Below are 20172 nucleotides of genomic sequence, written 5' to 3'. Positions count from 1 at the left end.
CTTTTTCTGCCTTCAAACACACCCCTCCAAGTTAATCTATAGTTTGCTTTTGCTGCTCTTTCTACTTTATATAACTAGATACTCTCCCCCACAAATACAAATTTATTTAGACTGACAAATCCCAGTCTTTTTTTAGTCCTAAACTGATTGTTTAGGTTCAAACCAAAATCATGGTCTCAGCTTTTCACATCTTTTCTTAATCTGGATATTCAGATAGGTTTCTAATTCACCTGCATGACACAAATCCAGGCAATAAAAGGTATTTATTTCTTTGACAATCTCATTTAGTAACTGCAACATTTTACTCACTCGTTTTAAGAAATGCTTTTACTCATGACTGAAAAGGGTTAATCAGCTGGTCATTGAAGACTGATATTACATCACAGATTGAACTGTCATCTTTAGCATCTGCTGGCACACGTGGTTGTTGACCTTAACTGTGTTCTGAGTCACTTAAAAAGTTTTTAAAGTATGCATTTAAAGTGCGGTATCAGAGGTTTAAATACTTTTTAGTGGCTGTAATGGTGATGTCTTAGAATTCTTAAGATTTGTAGCATATAGATTTTTAACACAGCTGTATAGTTTCTAACACTTGAGAATAGCAGTTAACTGAAACTCCTTTCTCATGCTTCATATCAAATTCCCGAAATTATTCCAGTTTTGTTTAATGTTCTCTTCAAGGAAAAGGCCTTAGAGAGTACATCTTGTTTGTGACATGTACCTAGAAAGATATCATTGTAGACAAAGCAACCTAGAAGGCTGGGAGACCTTGGAGAAGCTCCAAAGAAGGGATATGACATGCATAACATGAGGATGGTGATGAGACCTCCAACTCAATTCCAGGAAGGTGTGCTGAGGGGCAGCTCTATGGGAGGTTCTGGGGGGCGGATAATTTTCAGGTTGGACACATCTATTAGATAGGATAATTAATCAGAGCTATAAAATTGTGAAAGCCCAATGCTACATTGCACACTATAGCACACTTTTTGTGTGTAGTGTGCCTTAAAGTGCTTTAATTAAAGACTACTCTCTACTTTATATTGATATTGTCCAGAAAGTTCTTTTCTTCCATTTTAGGCAACAATGGTTTCATATCCAATCTATATAAGGACTGTAGAAAGCATTCAACACTATAAAAGAGCCAGGAAATAACACTAATATGCAGCTTTCAAAAGAGGAAGATGCAGGGGAAAAGAAGAAAAATATGAGGCAAGAAACACGGATCTTTTAAAACAATTATTGACAGTTAATTCTTTTAATCAATGTGAAAGTTGGATAGGTGGCAAGAAAGAGAGAATGCAGCCAGAGTTCATTGGAACAGATAACTGAAGTTAATATTTGGGTAAACTTTGCAGTAACTGATGCTAAATTTGAGGCATAAAACCAATTTGTCATTATTTAACCTAAAAATCTGATCATAAAAAAGAGGAAGTATTCAAGTAAATGTAGATAAACATTTCATGTTTTTAACTACTGAATTTTAAAGATCTATCTTCAGCAACTGCGACATTTCCATGTTTTACAAAACCAAGTAAGTGAAAAACAGAAAAAGAAATCGTCACTTATGACAGCAGAAGTTTTCACTAGAACTTTAAATTTTCTTTTCCATATGTGTTAAGCAATTTATACTGTTCATTTAACAATACTGAATGGGACCACTATTTTTCAAAAGGGAAATATCTGTCTAAGGAAAGCGAAACTGAAGAGTTCAATTGAAAAGGATAATACAACGGTGGCAAGAAGAGTTTAGAGACATTCCCCTCTTGAAAGAGTAGTTGTAATTCAGAAGAAAGTTATTATTATTATGCTACATGTGACTGCAGTACTACAGAGGCCCTGAAACATCAGCTGCAATCCAACTGTTCCAGTGTGAAAACTGTAAGCATACTAATTTCTTTTCAGTGCTGGGCTTTCTAACAGAAAAAAAACCAAGACCATCTAAATCACTTAATTTGAGTTCAAAGGGTGAAGTGCAACCGTGTGATGTAGATGCATCAGCACTTTTACCTTGGATTTCCTGTCATTTCATTTGTACTGACTGAAATAGTTACAGGACAGTAGTACTGACAGGGTCATCAAGTGTCTGAAAAACTTTATCCAGTCAGCTGTAAAAACTGGCATTAATTGGTCTAGTTTACTTCCTGCAGTTGCTTACTATAGAGGAACAAATCAGCAGAATCACTTGAACAAAATTTTCTGCTAATATTCACATGGATTATTACAAGAAGTCAAAGTGAGTATATTTTACACATTTATATTTTGTATCTTTTAAATTAATGGGTACTTTGACCTACAAAGGTGTGATTTGAGTATAGGCTACAGCAAGAGAAAGCAAAAGCTCAGCTTTTCAGTTACTGGCACCATCCATGGCCTTGGGCAAGTAGTCAGACCAATGATATCTGAACCCTTATCCCTGAAAAATGGATTGATAGTGCTTATCTCATATGCTGTTGTGAGGATTACTATTTATAATGCTCTCTGAAGACTGAAAACACTCCTGAACTATAAACATAGGACATTTTTAATTACAGCTCAAAGGAGATCTAGACAAGTAACTCTTAATAAAAAAATTGGAATTCCAGTTTAGAAACTGTACTTACTTCAAGTCTTTGAACAATTTCTCTGATGTCCTCAGTACAATTATCTGCTGCAGACAGAAGAATACATTCTCCTCTTTCATAAAATATTTTGATGCTCATTAATCCAGACGTCCATCCAATAACATCTCTACAGGAGCAGTTAAACACAACATTTTTTGATTCCTTTTCAATCAACATGATAAACTCATTGGAGATTCCAAGGAGACATTCGATGTCAGCGGACTGGCCAAAATCTCGGGCAATCACATTCCACATAATTGCTCCAACACTGAAGAGATGTGCATCTTTCCTTGGTTTCACTTTTTCCTTCTTTTTTGCTCCTAAAGTAATGAAGCTAAACTTTGCTGAAGTATCCACTGTAGCTGTGGTAACAAAGTTTTCTGCCAGGTCTTTCAAGTATTCTTGACGTGTCCGCGTGGCCATGGCTCGAAATTTTTCTGACTTATGTGCTGCATTTTCAGCATTAATAACTTTGGCTAAAAGGAAGTCCCTAAAGACTGCTGATTTGGGGAAAGTTACTCCTTTGGGAATTGGTGGACCAAATGGGGGTACATCTTTTGATCGTGAAACACCAACACTGGAAATAGAAGAAAAAAAATCAAAATGGTTAATTCCTTAAAACAAAAATAATCAGATGATAAGCAAAACTGTGATCTGTGCAGCTCATTTACACAGTTGAGTTCAACTTTGACACATTAATTTTTTCTGGACATTTCAGACTCAAACAAAACTGTCTGTTTTAAAATGGCTTTCTTCTTTTAAATATATAAAGGATATTATTAATAAAGGACATTATTTGCTAACACAAAAAATATCAAATACGACTTCCTAGGTGTCACTGTCTCCTTTCTTTAATTTGAGTACATATAAAAATGCATTGTGAGACATGAGAGAAGTATTTTTAAAAATTACTTTTATGTAGGTCTATAATTTTCAGCTGCCACTCAGTTGCATCATCTTAAAATTATGAAATATATAAACAATTTATTTGAATCCTCAGATATTTTGTTACAATTAAGTGTGAAGACAAAGAAAAAGTATTGATGTCCAAGAGTGACTATAGTCCAAAGTGACTATAATGGAGCATTCTTCACCCGTCTAAGCTGGCTACTCTATGTTCATAAAAGAATTTGAAGATACCTGCAAATCTTGATATAGGCAGTTCACATCAAGATGTAAGAGAAACAGGGATATTTTTTAATTTATACAATTATATCTCTAATTGTTATATACAATATAACTGGAAAAGAATTTCGAAATACTGTGCAAACTACATATAACTACTATTGGTTTGACTGAAATGCAGTCACATCATTAAGTAGTAAGAAAAATGTAACTTAGGAAATGTCATGTATTATTAAACATAAAACAGTTACAGAAAAAAACCCACAAGTTCTAAAAGATAGTTTACGTTCTAGTGGACAGCTAAAAAACAGTAATATTACCCAGCCTCATGATGTATTTTAATCTCATTCTAAACAATGAATAAATAACATGTATACATGCTAAACCTGTGTCATTACACTTCATGTCCTTATCATTTGCACAATTCTCAATCAGTTCACAACTATATTCCCACCTTGGTTACCGTGCTAAAATTCATGATGCAGTGACTTAAATGTGAGCGTTAAGGTCACCTGAAATTTGAGATGTTTTTATATTCACCAGAAGTCCTCATTCTTATGCTTAAAGGCCACAACCCATGCTAGTGTCATATTGTCATATTCAGGGATTTACAAAGGTTAATAGCCTTCTGAAATACTTTTTTTAAAATTACTCTATTTGTGAAAGGTAAAAAGTGTGCAATACAAATTCTAAATAAATTTCTATTGCTATGTCTGCAAATCTTATTTTCACTAACTTGTTATATCCCAATTTTGTGTCCATAAATCAGCAACACAGAGTTCTGCATATACCCATTTAAGTCTACAAACTGTGCCCTGTAACTCTAGATATGTGCAAAGGAGACACTGGGGTTTCTAACTCACATGACATGTAGCAAAAGTTTTAAAATTATACACATAATATCTTCAAGAAATACAAAACTGTTAGAAGACAGTTCCACTGTAGTCTTAGTAACAAACTTAAATAGCTATAAGGCTCTACTCACCTATAACACACATTTTCCGTGCAAGGATTATGCACTTTGACTATGACAAATACATGTTGAAAGTGGGAACGAATATTTTTTGGAGTAAAAGGAAGTGCTCCTGGCTCTTGGAAGACAATGGTAACTATGTCATTTCCTATATGCCTTTTCCTTAGCAGCTAGACAAGAAACATGCATTAAAAAATTAGTTATAAAAAAAATAATCACAATTTCTTCATCTCAGAAAAAAAAATCAAACCAAAATAAATTAAGCATAATTTTTCAGAAATAACTTCATTAATCATATCCTGGATAACTACAGATAAAGGACATCAAACTGAACTACAAAAAGATCAGGAAAGGAAATTGGGCTAAGTTCACAAAAATACTAGTGAGTTCTCTTCCATCCCCCCACTAGTTCTGCACAGTTTCTGCTCCCTTCTGTTTTATTTTATAAGAAAAATGTATTTCTCTTTACTGTATCACTTCAGTAATAAAAAAAAGTTACATCACCTGACATTTCTCACTATCCAGAGAACTGTATACCAATTCCCTCTTTACGGTGTAATATTTGCCTACATTAAAAATATAATATTGCTTCTATTTCTCAATAGAACTTCTTTTTCCATGTTGCAATTCTATTAAATATTGTCCTTATTATTATGATCTTATTTAAAAAAAATAGATTATCGTGAATACTCATCACTTATTTTAACAACTGCATACCCGAGGAACAAACCTAAGACTCATGGAGAAACAATAGCTATTAAAGACTCATAAATTAAAAAATTATTCTTGTAATTGGTAGCTTTTATCATCAAAATATATTTAAGGAATAATTTAAAGTATTAAATCATTGTTACAGGCCAAAACTTGGTAAAAACTATAGAACGTGTCCAGAAATAAGGGAGCATTATACTCTCTCCCCAAGAAAACCCAAAAGAACAAGCCAGTAAAATAATGTTCACTTTCCTCACAGAAGTATATTGTAACTTTCAATTTTTTTACATTTTTTCCTTAAATACTTTTGCTTATAAAACATCCATATATATTAAAGACAGGAAAAAAGTAGTCTACCACATGCTACATTTAAAATATTTACCGAAAGTCTGCCAAAGACCTTGCATTGTCAACTAACAGCATACAGACACTTAAGGATGTACCTTAGCTCATGTGTAACTAAAAATGATATAAGAACAAATTTATTTGAAAACTTTATGACAGAGCAAGTAACAATTTCTCTATCACGCTGATTTTACAGAATGTAATCTTTCTAATATTTTCTAGTATTTTCTTATATTTTCTCAGTTCCATTAAGTCAGTATTTCAGCTACCAAAAAAAAAGGCATAAAGTTGCATATGCTAAAGCCTAAACCCCATAAGTATGTTTCTTAAAATAACACAAAAGATGATATTCTAAAGGTGGTAAGAAGGGCCAAAGCCACAATTTTAAAGCATTCAGTATAGCTATATTATTTTAAACAGAATCAAAATCCCAAATACAGATTAAAGAAATAAGACTTCTTATGAAACTTCACAACAGATATAAGAACAGAAAATAGGATTTGGTGTAAGTCATGTGGCTTAGTCAAGTTCTCAGGTTTTTAAGACTAAAATCATAATAACTGACTATTTGAGCCAATTAACATATACAACCTTTTGTGTACAAATTACAGTAGAAGTACACAATGTGGAACTGATCACAGAGTTACGTGTGCCAGGTAACTTGCTGAGCCAATGAGCCATACAATTAGACCATAGTAGTGCAGCACACGTTCATGTTTAGAAGTTATTACTATTCTCACAGATTGGAATTTACACCTCTGTTAAATTTGTACGGAATCTTCCAACTGAAGGGTATAGGGTGATTAATTTCTGTCTTATATCACTAAGTGCTCAATTACTATTTCTTGGTGTAGTGGTTCATGCCTATACATTTCCACAGAGCAAATTATAAAAATTATAATGCAATCCTCTTTAAATTTGTATTTGAAACAATCACTGTTTTCAAGAATATTTTCTGCTTTTGAAAACCCCTTTAGGAGGTTCTGCTTGCTCTCATAGATAGCTTAAGCAAGAATAGCAGTCATTTAGTAAGAGGTAAGATTTAGAAGTGTTTGAAATTCTACTAGCAAATGCCTTTTTAAAATTATAGCAGTTCCCATATTCTATCCCTAAACTATTTTTGAAGAGCTGAAACCTCTACAAGGTCCAAAAACAGAAATAGGAAGACAGGTCATTATTTTTAAGAACCTTACCAAGCTTGTAGAGATCTTAGTGACTTCTTCAACAATTTAAAATAAAGCCAGTGTAACACAAATAATTGTCATGCATAAGTGGCCAGTCAACTTCAACACAAAGCAAAGCGAAGCACAGCTGTGGCTGTGCACAGAGTATCATAAGGCAAAGAACTTCAAAAGGGAAGAGAAGTAAACTGGGGTGATCTGGAACATGGAAAGAAGTGCTCTGGATAGGATAAAGGAACAGGAAAAGAATAAAGTATTGAATGGAGAAGAAAGAGGGAACACATACTTCTCTGGGAAATGTGAGATAAGGATAGCATACTGAAAATGAAAAAGGAATTGAAGGAAACTGGAACTAAGCAAAAAGATCTATAAGAAACCCCTCTCTAGTTTGCATTCTATAACCTAAATTTTCCTCCCAATATTTACCTCCTACGTTTTTTTTTCCCCAGGTTCTCAGTTTCCCCTTCCTCTCCCATTTTGAGGTCTGCTCAGGTTTGGGGTTTTTGGATATTGTATCATTAATTATTTTTCTTTAAATCTGCCTTTCTAACATACTCTAAAAAGTCTCATGCCAATGTAGGGAGTTCCTACATTAGGAACTCTCAATAGGGTGCACAGATGACAGGGAATTACTTACAGTAAGGAGATATCAAACATATTTTGACATCATTCCAGTATCAGACTAGACTGATATGTTAGAATTTGAAAATGAACCTAATCGAGTACAACAGACACTCAAAAGGAAATCAGTGAAATATTATGTAAGAGTACAAAACGCACAAAGTCCAGTAAGGAAAATATGTTAGAAAAGCAGAATCCATTAGATTAAAATAATTTGCACCAAATAATAATTATTATATGAATTCTCAGATTTTAACAACTCAATTCTGAATTTTCAGATATGCATCTATGAAGAAAAGAACTGCCTTAAAACTTAGCATATTTACAGTTTATGCTCAGCCTTAAAAATCTACCAAGTTCTGTAGAATTATTTGCCTTGTTAAACTGCAAAACAACAAGGAATTCCTGTTGAAATAGCAGTGAAATATACTCTTCATTCAATTAAATGACAAAGTGTTGAGTCAATTAAGAAAATCTCCAAACTTATTTTAGTACATTTCTAAAATAAGTGGTTTCAAAAGTTTTATTTTCAATTTGTGTTCTTAATCAGTACCAAAACCAGAAATGAGTAGCAAGAGAACTTTCGACAGATCTGGTTAAACTGAGTTTGGTATAACCAAAGGTCTTGTTACCCAACAATTTTAACAGTAGTTCAAATGCAACAAGTTTATTTCATTATTGCATATCTGTTTAATTTTTAAGTTTTCATTAAACTGGGTGAAAACTGATTTTTTGAACTGATTTGGATTAATCGGGTCTGATCAAGCACACTGCAAATGTGTGAATGGGAAACTTGCAAGGGAATGAGTTGGAAAGGGGCATTGCAAAGGTTAAGTTTAAAGGGGAAAACCTTGAACTATGATTTGAAGAAAAGGCCAGTAAAGGAAAAGGAACTGGCCACACAAGGGCTGGTAGTCTTTTCTGTCCTAGGGAAGGAGCAGCTGACTTCAAAGTTCCCAGCCTATGTTGCAGCCAAAGTGAAAATTACCTTGCTCTTTGGATCTCCTGCTGGCTCTAAAACTAGAGGGATGTCCTGATCAGGGACCAAGCAGGGCGTAGTTATATCCTGGAAGAAGCAACAAACAGTTCTGGTGCGGCCTATTTTTGGCTCACAGGTATTTGGAATATAAGCAATGCTCAGTGCTTGCTCATTGAAGGTCACCATCGTAGATTATGAAGAGTGACTGAATACCTTGCCCAGTCATTACCAAACAAGGGACATAGGGATAGGGTGCAACAACCTCAGCCAGTACATACATACTATGCTAGCAGAAAATAACTATTGAATGGAGGCCTTCATTGCTAACATAACCTAAAAAGAAAATTACTGCGGTCCCTAACTTTCCCTTACTTGGGTATGTAGTTAGTGAGCCAAACCTTGAAGAGACAAACAACATTCATATTCCACAGCACCCGAAAGCCTCTCTCTGTCTTAAGCACAGCTGATGCAAGTGCACTGGTGGTCTTCAACATCTAAAAGGTCTCAAGGAAGAAGACCTAATCAAATTTTATCCTAGCTTGTGAGAAGCAACACTGTCGATACATTGCATACTTCATTATGTACTTTGGAACTAAACAGTAAGAGAAGAAAAATAAACAATTATTATAGATCCCTTTTGAACATTAAGGCTGGCTAAATTCTGGTCATTTGGGTGCACTTGTCACATTTCATTAAGACAGTGTCCATGCTGTGCAAACACTGATAGATCTCATCACCTGAAAAATAATGTGGTGGGTCTTCAGATAGGCATACTGCTTGAACTTGGAAAACTGCCACATTATTTTGATCCCAAGAAAGCCATGAATAACAACATAGTGCTTCTGCTAAATACTGAACCTGTTAAAGGGACAATGACGAGAGCTTACTAAAACATTGTGGAAAGGAGTGCTTGTTGCTGGGAAAAACCATGGAGTTAAAATTGAAATTCTGTACACAAGAATCATCACCTGACTATAAAGAGAGACACATAAGGAAATGATAAGAATGAAAGGAAGGCACAGAAAGAAGTGAAAGGACAGTAATAGGGGGTGGCTGAGCAACACAGCAGTGAAGCTGACAAACAGCAAAACTATGAAAATCAGTGGATCATGGCAAGAGAATATCCTGTTCTCACAAACAAGGGAAATTCATGAAAGACAACAACAAAAGTAATAAACTCCAAGTAAGGCTATATTTACTGTCAGTGCCTGTGATTTGCTATGAAAATATTCATTTTATTCTTTTAAGGCAAGCTCATTCAGTGTATTATATCTTCTTAATAGGGTACAGTTTTCCCTGTTTACAAGCAATTTCTAGTCAAAGATTGTTATGACTGATTAAAGACAAAACAACTTCTAGTGCGTTTACTAAATTAATCCTGTATTGTAATAAGGCATAAGTGGAAGTTTAGAAAAGTGGAAAAATCTGAAATCAGTAATGAAGATCCAATACCTTGATTACTAGCTACTGTCACAGTTGAGTGTCTAATATAGTTGAACATTCTGTCTCCTGAATGCCACACATTTTGAGAAGTGAGTCATCTAAACTTCATATTATTCATATGGTGAAAAGTTTCTGTCTTTTGATTCCTTATTTAGTTTCTTTAAACCACATCTAAACCCTAAGTGTAATGGAATAAAAGTTGTCTTAACTGTTGACTTGCTACAGTTCTTAAAACTTTTCCAAGTTTTATGCACTGACGCTTATTTAAAATATATAAATACATGATATACTTTCTTCCATTTTGATTACTATTTATCCCTTCTGAAGAATTGAAATAATTTTCTTTTATCTTTTTCTTGCTGCCTTGACACATCTTTTTCCTCATACAAGACCTATTGATAGGGTAGGCATGAAGGATACAACTCAAATTGGCTTACCAATCAGTAAGCATTTTTTGTGTGCTGTTCAAAACCAAAGTGAGATAGCATCCTTATTTCGTGACAACCCTTCAAAATGGATGAAATTTTTGTATCTTGCATGACAACGCCAGATTATTCCAAAACTAACTAAATAAATCAACACTTATTTCCACAGACCTAGAAAAACACAGAGCAGCAGCACAGAAGGTTATGAACTACCATCAGTCTGACGTATGAGCAATTCTACTGCTTTTCTTTTAAGCATTAATACTGATATATTATACCAAATGTGCTTGTACTTTTTAATTAAGTAACAAGAATTATCTTAGACAGGCAAGACAGAGTAACCTTACTGGTGCACGGCACACTTTGGATGCTGTGCTGGTTTTTAGCCATCCTTAATGCGTTGAAGATATTCTGAATTATTACATAAGCAAAGGGAATTTTCTAGAAATAAGATAAATACACTGTAGTTTTCCTTCTTCACAGACACCTTGAAGGATACAGTTAACCAGTTATTATTAAACTGACATTAGTAAACATTTCAAGAGCTGTAATATAAGGATTAAGTGGAAGGAATACTTTTAAAAATCTTATTACATGCATATTTTAACCATAAGACTATTTTCCATTCAATGTTTAAAACATAAGTAAGATGTAAAGCCAGTCCAAACTGAAAATAACTCATTCACCACAGGCAATGTTGCCTTTTAGTAATATAATGAACTGGGGCAGATGGGATAAGTTTACTGAATCATACAGAATGAAAATCCTATGAGATTTCTAATGTCTTAGAATATTTCAAGAAAAAAAAATACAACTGAGACATACTTAAATGAAAACAATTCCGTTTTCAACCAATATTATTAAAGAACCCCAACACTCAATGTCAAAGATTTATGATGTAAAATTACAAAGAAAATCTAAAAAAACATACCTGTTGCCTGTTACTGGGCATGTATGGAAGCATTGTTGATACATGAAACATTAACTCATAATCTTTATAGGTAGTATAGAGGGAATGAGTTCCTGTTGAATCAGCTGAAAATTAATTTAATGGCAAGAAGGTCAGTAAATGAGAACATTCATACCACTTATTAGGACACTATTCTTCACATGCTATGATTTAAATCTATTTAAGCAATTTAAGTCTTTGTTTCAATAGAACAAAATCAGCTTGCATCAGCTAAATATCTACTCTTCAGTTTCATATTATGACATGAAGGGTCCTGCAGAAAAATGCCCAAAGAGTTTGCTGTCTCTGAGACCTAAATGATCTAATTTTGAATATATCGGTACTTCATGAAAAAGGAACAACAACCTAGCTACTTGAATATAGTTTTATATACTATGTATTTACATTATTTAGTGGTTAATAAGGACAATTAATGAAACCTATACTTTACCAAAAAGGAATTGGCTACTTGAAATCGGACATTAAAATAAATATTGAATATCAGACATTTTTAAAACATAAAATACGTATGTAATACATTAAAATTTTCATAGGAATTTTCACATATTTGGAAATTATTTAAATGCATTTCATATAAGATATTAATACTTTTGTTTCTTTAATTTAGAAAGTGCACTGAGTTAGCATTTCACAATGTTTACAGCAAATTAGATGAGTTTTACACTGCAATCATAAAGTAATCTTTTTTATTCCCCTTCTTCAATATGTGCCGACTTATTTAAGTAAGTACAGTGAACTTTTAAAAAGTTTAACTTTCTACTTTAATGAACACCCTATTGAGTCAAGGCAACTACCAATTTTTCTTGTTTTCTTCCATGTTCACCCATTTTTTAACATAATTTTATGTTCTCTACACCAATAAACATTCTCCAGCACATTCTTTCACACACTGTTTAAGCTTTTGCTTTGTTTTAAATAGTAACTGTATTCCACAAATAAATCGATTGGTCATGTTAGTTCTCCAGTTAGCAGCACATAAATTTACACTTAAGGGTAAAATTTGGCAGCAACCATACTCCATCTGCAGCCTCAAATCTAAAACTAGTTTTGTGTGTACGTAATTATTAGCACATTCATATTATAACTGGGTTCATCACGTATGTCTGCACAATAATAAAATTTGCTTCATTTTTTAATATCTATGCAATACAAATTACAGTTGCATAAGAAATAGGAAGCATCATTTTCTCTGAAGTTTCTTACTTAAAAGCTGCTAAAAATAGAAATATTATTGCACTCCTCTATTTGAAAATCAGTTGAAAAGCTAATTCCAATATAACCTTTCAGTGGCATTTTAGAAAGTCAGTTTTGAAGAGAAAGAAAGAGGAAATAATTTATACTGTGCAATATAAAAAAAAAAATCTGTCTAACCTACACTGATGTCAGCAATCCTGACTCCATTTGTAATTAGATACTAAAGTCAAATTATCTTGAACAACTATTCCAAAAACCAATCCCTTTAAATACTTATTACAAAGCCACCTATTTAAATACTTATTAACAACCTATACAGTTTCTTAAAATCAATGCTTTCCTAATACAACATCCTACTTAGTTGAATACTTTTGATTCAGCACCTTGACTTTTGAAATGAGATAACAAATTTTTCTTCTGAAATTTAGTCCATTACACAAAGCTGAAATCTTCTAACTCAACACATGCTCTGCTAAAACACCTACTAAGGCCCATTGTGATTAAATTTACATAATAGTTGCTACTACAAACATTACTCTGCTGACAATTTTAGTGAAAAAAGAACTATGTCTGGGCTGACATTTTTGCACCTCATTCCTTTCTGAACATTTGTTCTATTTCACAATGTTTGAGAAAATTGGCTAGATCTTCCTTTAATTATGAGATATTTTGCAGAAAAGCATATTTATTAAACAAAAGTGAAACAGCACTATTCCTCTGTAGATATAAAATTACAACATTTCCTCAATTTCTTTCATTGTCATTTCTCTGTTTACAGGTATAAGGCAATTAAACTGATACATAATCCAATTTAACTATTAAATAATCCATAATTATATTCTGAAGATTACAAATGAGAACATTAATGTTTCAATAATATTGGAATAAATTCTTTAATTTCTCATTTCCATTAGATTGATATGTTTTAAAACAAATTATATACTACTGAATTGGTAAAGTTTCACTTAATTTTCTTATTTCTTGATCCTGGGATTTGGAACTGCATGCCACTAATACAGAAGGGCAGAAAAGAGTTTATAGTTGATATATTCCACATGTTCTTCACAGTTGCTTGGTCTGGCTTGGATGGAGCTCACTTTCTTCACAGCAGCCCATATGGTGCTGTGTTTTCTGTTTGTGATCAAAACAGTGTTGATAACACACCAGTGTTTTAGGAATTGCTAAACAGTGCTTACACAGCATCAGGGCTTTCTCTGTTTCTCACACTGTTCCCTATTCTCGGAAGTATGTTAGGAGTAGCCAAGAATTTGGGAGGAGAGACAGCTAGGACAGCCAATCAAATTGACCAAAGACATATTCCATACCATATAAAGTCAAGCTTTGCAGTAAAACTGGAGCAGGGAGAGGGTTTTTTTGTAAGGTAGCTGTTGCTCAGAGACTGGCTGGGCATCAGTCAGCTAATGGGAGGTGGCAAGTGCCTTTGCATCACTTGTGTTGTCAGCTGATCATTGCAGTAGTGGGTTGGTTTTTTTGGTTGGTTGGGGTTTTCTGTTTTGGTTTTGCTTTTTTGTTTGTTTGGGGTTTTTTAGGGGTGTTTTTTTCCTTTCTTCCACTCACTCACTGAACTGTCTTAACTCACAAATTGGAGGGTGAGTGAGCAAGCAAGAGGTGGGGACTTGTCCACCAGACAGGTCTGGCAACATTCTACTTTCTGTATTTCATAAGAAATGGACCAATTACTTACCAAAATGTTAAATAAACAAATTTATAAAGGAGAACTTTTTAAAGAAAAACGCACAGCTAGTCAAGCATTTGAGAACAGAAAGATTTAATAAATATGAATGCTATAAAAACTGAGCAAGAAGTATTACTGAAACACTGTGCCTACCAAAAATGTAGCTCCTAGAGATTAAATTATTCCACTATTCTGAACCTGCAGGCAGTCAGAACAATGTATTATCCAATTGTAAATACCACACACAGTAATACTTGTTGCATAATTATATTTTAAAAGTATAACACAGAAAATATGATAATAAGGTCAGTATTTTACATTTAATATAATACTGAAGACTGTATCTTTGTGAATTCTCTTAATTCCATTCTGCTTGTTGCAAACTACGAGAACATACTATGACAGGACGATATCATTAATGGCACACAGACCTAATAAGACATTAAAATCATGTTACTGACTGATACATACACAGTGCTGATCAGCAATGCAAGTTCATACTGAAGCACAGCAAATACAGAAACTAGATTTGTTTGACAGACCAGTATATATTTTCATATGTACAAATTACTAGGTGATATTCAGTCGTGCTCTGATTGGGGGGGAGGGGAAATCCAAACACCCCTTACTCCTTTCAGTACTTCATCTTTACTTATCAATTCATTCTAGAAGTCTGACATTCACAGCATGTTAATAAATATTTCTACACATTAATTTGAAAAATTAGTTATTATTCTGTAGTGAAATAGGATGCAATAGTCTTTATCAAGCCTGAATTATTAAAGTGAAACAAACATGGATTTAAGCAAAAAGGCAATAATGTTATTAGAAATAAATGTGGTGCTTATACAGGTTGACACTATGTTAAAATGAAGCAGATGAATAACCAGATATCCTTAGATCACAGCTCACAGTGATCAGTTATCAAAATCCTGTTAAAATATCATTAAACTCGGAATGAGTTAAGAGCAGTGAAAACAGTGCTAATAAAGAAGTGTGCTAACATATCACCTTTTTTTTAACAGCAATATTTTAGTTCCTATTTTTGCTACAAAACTCAACAAATTTGTACAATTAAATCTTTATACTGTTAGAGCTAGAGAAACTGAAAGACCTGAGGAAATGGCACCAATAACACAGCACTGAAGTAGATGAAAATTAGCATCCAAGGAATGATAACATGCTTACTCTGCATGTGTGAAAAACTAGAAAGCTGAGAAAACTTGATTGCTCCACATAAATAAACATAAATGTGTATGTTGATTAAAGGGAAGCACAAAAGTTTAGCTGAAATAAGGAAAATGGTCCCTTGTCATGACTCCATATTTTGAAACATTTTTTCTTTTGCCTTTTTAAAAATGATATTAAAGTGTAACTGGGGAATTCTGAAATATCACTCACATAGTATGATTTTAAATAAGTGCAAACAAATGAAATAAGTTGCTCTGATTTTCAGTTCTACTAATGCCCCTGAAAAAGTAAATAACTTTTCAGACAAGGTTTGATACATGCTCTTATCATATGCTTCATCTCCCTCATTTACCATCTAATCTTACTAATCAAAACCCAAAGTGAAGAGTATGAAAAGACAACATGTTTTGCAGAAGATCAACTGCATAATTACCACTTCTACTATAGGCTGGAAGCATAACTTACTTTTATTATCTAGCTGAGCCCTGTATTTACTGAATCCTTTTAGCCGTACTCTCTGGCCCAGTAGATCAAGGAACTCTTCAAAAGCTGGTCCTGCCATCTCATTGTTATACATTTCTTCCTCTGTGCTTTGGCCTGCTTTGCAGTAAAGGATACCAATCTTATGTTGAAAACTCAGCTGAAATTAAAAAAATAAATTAAAAAAATTACAGAAACAAAGGAAAGACAATACTAGAATAAATACTAACAAGTAAAACATTGACACTGTTACAACCCCTGGCCGAAGTCATCTGAAAGTGAAAAAGTAAGTGTTCTGACTTGGGAAATTAAATTATCATAGAACAAAAACAAAACAAAGAAAAAACCAAAACCAAACAAAAAAAAGCCTTCAACTCTTGAAAGAAAACTGGATTGGCCCTACCCAAACACAGATAAAAGCAGTACATGAAGAATTTTCACTTTGTCATCTATAAAAGCACACTCCACTGCACGCTACAGTATGAGAACTTTAATTGGCAATATTTGTATAGCAGTCTTTTTTCTCTGATTTACTGCCCCTCATTTCTACCCTTTAAAGTTCAGTGTAGTTCAGTTAAAACATACCCTCAGAATAGTAATTTCTGTTATATGTTTTGCCTTCCCCATAAAATCGTCCATTGTTAAACACTACTTCCCATTTTCAAAACTATACTTCAAGCTAGAAATCAGACTGCAGTGAAATAGTTTTGTTAAACAGGCTCTCAGTTATGGACGATTGAAGAGATAAATTACTTCTATACAAAAGTAAAGTATAAAAACTATAAACCATTAAGTATAAAAAGAGATGATTACTCCTTGAGCAGACTGTTGTCTTCTTAGCTTTTATGCATACTTAAGCTGACAAACAGGAAACCACCATTAGGATTAGTCCTATTATTCTTAACTGACACTTTCAAGAGCTTCACAAACTTACAGAGACCATCAGTAACACCAGATTCCCTTCAGGCATTCATGACTCAAATCAACTCTCAAGCTGTAGACTTCTCTTAATCAAACATCAGGATTAGTGTCCAAAATGTGTGTTATGCAAAGACTGTATATATTTCTGTTAGAGCAAAGGTGACAACAACAGTCTGCTTCTCCTCAGTCATATGTAACACACAGTCTGTCACGGTAAGTCTATTGTAAAACTCAAATCCATAGACATGCTAATGCACCTGTGTTTTACTACAGCAATTTTGAGGAAAAGCTACAAGATGAGAATACTAAAAGATGGAGCAATAAAACATACACACATGAAAGAAGAAAGTGTCAAAAATATCATTCCACAATTCATCATCCTTAACTTTCCTTCTTCAGTAAATGCTCCATTCCTGTATTTGTTCATGAATATCAACATAATTCCAAACAGAAGTAAAGTATATCTCTGTCTTAAAAAACAACCTAGCATCTCATGGTTTAAACATTGTGCTAAGAGACATTGAAGATGAGGATCTGAAACTCACCAGCCCAAGACATGAATTAATCCTGGGATTTCACTTCATGGACAAGTACTGTAAATACTAGGCAATTTTGTACAAAGTGGATTCTACCAATACCACTATTGCTAAACAAGGCAGCAGCTGCAAGCTCATTTGCAGTAATCTGAACCTCCTACCTGTGTTCTAGGACTACTCACAACTATGAAATTAGAAGACTTGAGTAAAAGAACTCTCAGCCAAGATCATGAGGGCTGTGCAGAAGTAGAAATCAAGGTACATTTAGAATGTTAATGTCTAAGAAAGAAGTATCTAAATGAGCTTTGGCAGGATCTTCTGATGCAGTGCATTTAACTGGCATGAAGAACTATCAGAATATTTAAAACTGATACAGTTTGCCAGTTTTGAAATGGTACCACATGCTTATTCTTTTTAAGTAAATAATTGCAGATATGGTTCTGATTTCATTATTTCCAAATCAGAAGTTTTACATTTAATGTAACACTGACAACAATTTAATAATGTGTCATCACAAAATAACTTTTAAACCCACTTAGCTACTTGGGTATATGACGTATTAAAGGTGCATAGCAGTCCTTCCTGATTGAAAATGATAGAAATCCACACTATTGAATCTTGGCATTTTGTCAACTTTTTGTACAAATTCTTTATCATGCAACAACTTGTTGACTTTCATGTGAAGATTTTATATCTCTTAATAGCAAGGAACCTCAAGAGATTAGACACTCAAAAGCCACTAAATATCACTGCATCCAAAGCTCCTAAGTTCTTTGGTCTTTTTTAAACCTCATCCTATGGCCTAGAGAGAAGAAAACATTCCTATAGGGATGCAAGGGGAACCAGAAAGCATATAAACAATAAACAACCATTAGCAGAAATTGGAAAAGAATACTAGGGGAAAATTGGAGAAAGGTTTAAAAAAACAACTACAGTAGTAGATAAAGAGTTGGCCTTCCTTGTAAATTTACAGCCAAATTTAATGCTGATCATCATATGCCAAAATAAGGAAAAATGCAGGAAGTCAAGCATACAATTTACATCTAGTTTCTACTGTCATTTTTAGAGACAAATTTTAGCCACATTTCCTCCAAAATCCATGTTAGATTTCACTGAAAAATTATGAAATAGGTAGAAAATGAAATCAAAACATCAAAACAGTCTTCAATCTGCTACGCAACTATGCAAACATTTAATACACTATTACACAAAATTAATATTACTCTGGTGACAGTATTAATCTTCTAGATCATAATCCATATTCTTTAATTAATGATATTTCAGCCAGTTATCATCTTCAGTCGCCAAGCATCTCTTTTTGTATTTATTTGATTAATAAACTGAAAGCATGAAGTACATAAGAGGATTAAAAACAAAAATGGATCTCATGCCAGTTCCTTTCGCAGCTTTCTGTCTATGTTGAAGTAATTACCTCATATTAAGCAGCAAATAAGATACATAACATTTTGTCAGGTGACATCCCATTTCACTATAGGACTGAATTTTCAGAATTGATCACACAAAATAAAACTAAGTGCTATGTACTGCTGTTTCTCAAAATGAGGAATTCATGGTTAAAGAATCACTTTGGGAAGTTCAATGGACAATCTACATTTCCAATTTTGGGGAAATATTTTTAAAGAGTTTGGAAAATATTCAGGTCAGGTCAAACACAGTCATACACAATACTCCCTAGAACATACTGCCCCTCTGAGAGTGAATATTATTTATTAGATTAACCTAAACTCACTCTGAAGTTCAAACAACAAAGAGAGAGCAACAGCACATCGGGAGCTCTTGGATTCAGAGTTGAGTGCTTCTGATTTCCCTGTATTGTTTTACCAGAAGAACTGACTAACACAGGAGAAAAGGACATTTGTTAAAATGAACTTTCAATTAAAAGTCCTCCTCGAAGACGAGAGTGAACAAAAGTACTATAACAAACATACAAAAACTAGCTTAACAATCCGTCCAAAAAAACCAATTCTCTTCCTTTGACTACATGTACTTGGTTTTGAGCAATTGTTACAGCCACAAGAAAAGACAGAAGAATTCTGGTAGACACCACCAATGTTAGATGCAACCACTACATTTGAAAACAAATTAGCATTACAAAATTAATTATATCACCATCATAATCACCTGGTTCCATCCTCTGATTGGATTTCAACAGATAGATACTGACTTCTGTCTAGAAGGTAAAACCTTCAATTTAAATGATCATTGCTTAAAAACATGGTTTTAAAAATTGATTTAAAAACCATCATAAGCCTGTCCTTCACAAAATATTCAGACACTATAAATTTAATCACTAGCTTTGAATGAAGCAGATTCACTCCATTGAACCCAATAAACGTCACCATTTTCTGTCAAAATTTAAGCCATATGAATATTTCATTGCCATGCAGTTAATTCATTAGTCTCAATCACAATTTCAGTTGTATGAACCCAGAAGCATTCTATTCTAGTAAGACCACAACAAGTTAATCCTGTTATTTTAAAAAACAACCAAAAATTTTAGATGTAGAGACTTAATATGTTTTTGCCTCTTTACCTATGCACAATATTAATAAAGTGTTAGATGTATTTTCATGTGCATTCAACATGCCATTCACTTAGGAATTGGACTCAGTGATCACTGTGAGTCCCTTCCAATTCAGAATATTCTGTGATTTGGGCACATTAAAGTGCAAATAGACTGCGAAAATCCCCTCTTACTGCTGTTCAAAGTTAATAGTCTTTCTCTCGCTCAGTTATTTAAAGACAATCTTCATAGACCAA

The 20172-nt window shown here is 33.5% G+C and overlaps 1 protein-coding gene across 5 annotated transcripts in view; it reads right to left on the bottom strand.

Annotated features, from left to right (window-relative positions):
* The window catches only part of SIPA1L2 (signal induced proliferation associated 1 like 2), a 131583-nt gene that overhangs the window by 48208 nt on the left and 63203 nt on the right, over window positions 1-20172 (bottom strand). For 3 of the 5 annotated variants that reach the window (XM_064648814.1, XM_064648815.1, XM_064648818.1), the window contains exons 6-10: window positions 15920-16094; window positions 11335-11438; window positions 8545-8622; window positions 4711-4868; window positions 2601-3177 (exon numbers count right to left, since the gene is read on the bottom strand). In XM_064648814.1, the coding sequence (XP_064504884.1) occupies window positions 2601-3177; window positions 4711-4868; window positions 8545-8622; window positions 11335-11438; window positions 15920-16094 (1092 nt within the window). The remainder of the gene's footprint in view (window positions 1-2600; window positions 3178-4710; window positions 4869-8544; window positions 8623-11334; window positions 11439-15919; window positions 16095-20172) is intronic. The other 2 variants (XM_064648816.1, XM_064648817.1) reach the window with 1 other exon arrangement.

This window comes from Pseudopipra pipra, chromosome 3 (genome assembly GCF_036250125.1).
Source record: "Pseudopipra pipra isolate bDixPip1 chromosome 3, bDixPip1.hap1, whole genome shotgun sequence".
Lineage (NCBI taxonomy): Eukaryota > Metazoa > Chordata > Aves > Passeriformes > Pipridae > Pseudopipra > Pseudopipra pipra.
Note: the sequence above shows the minus strand (reverse complement) of the source record. Positions and strands in the feature narration are given on the sequence as shown.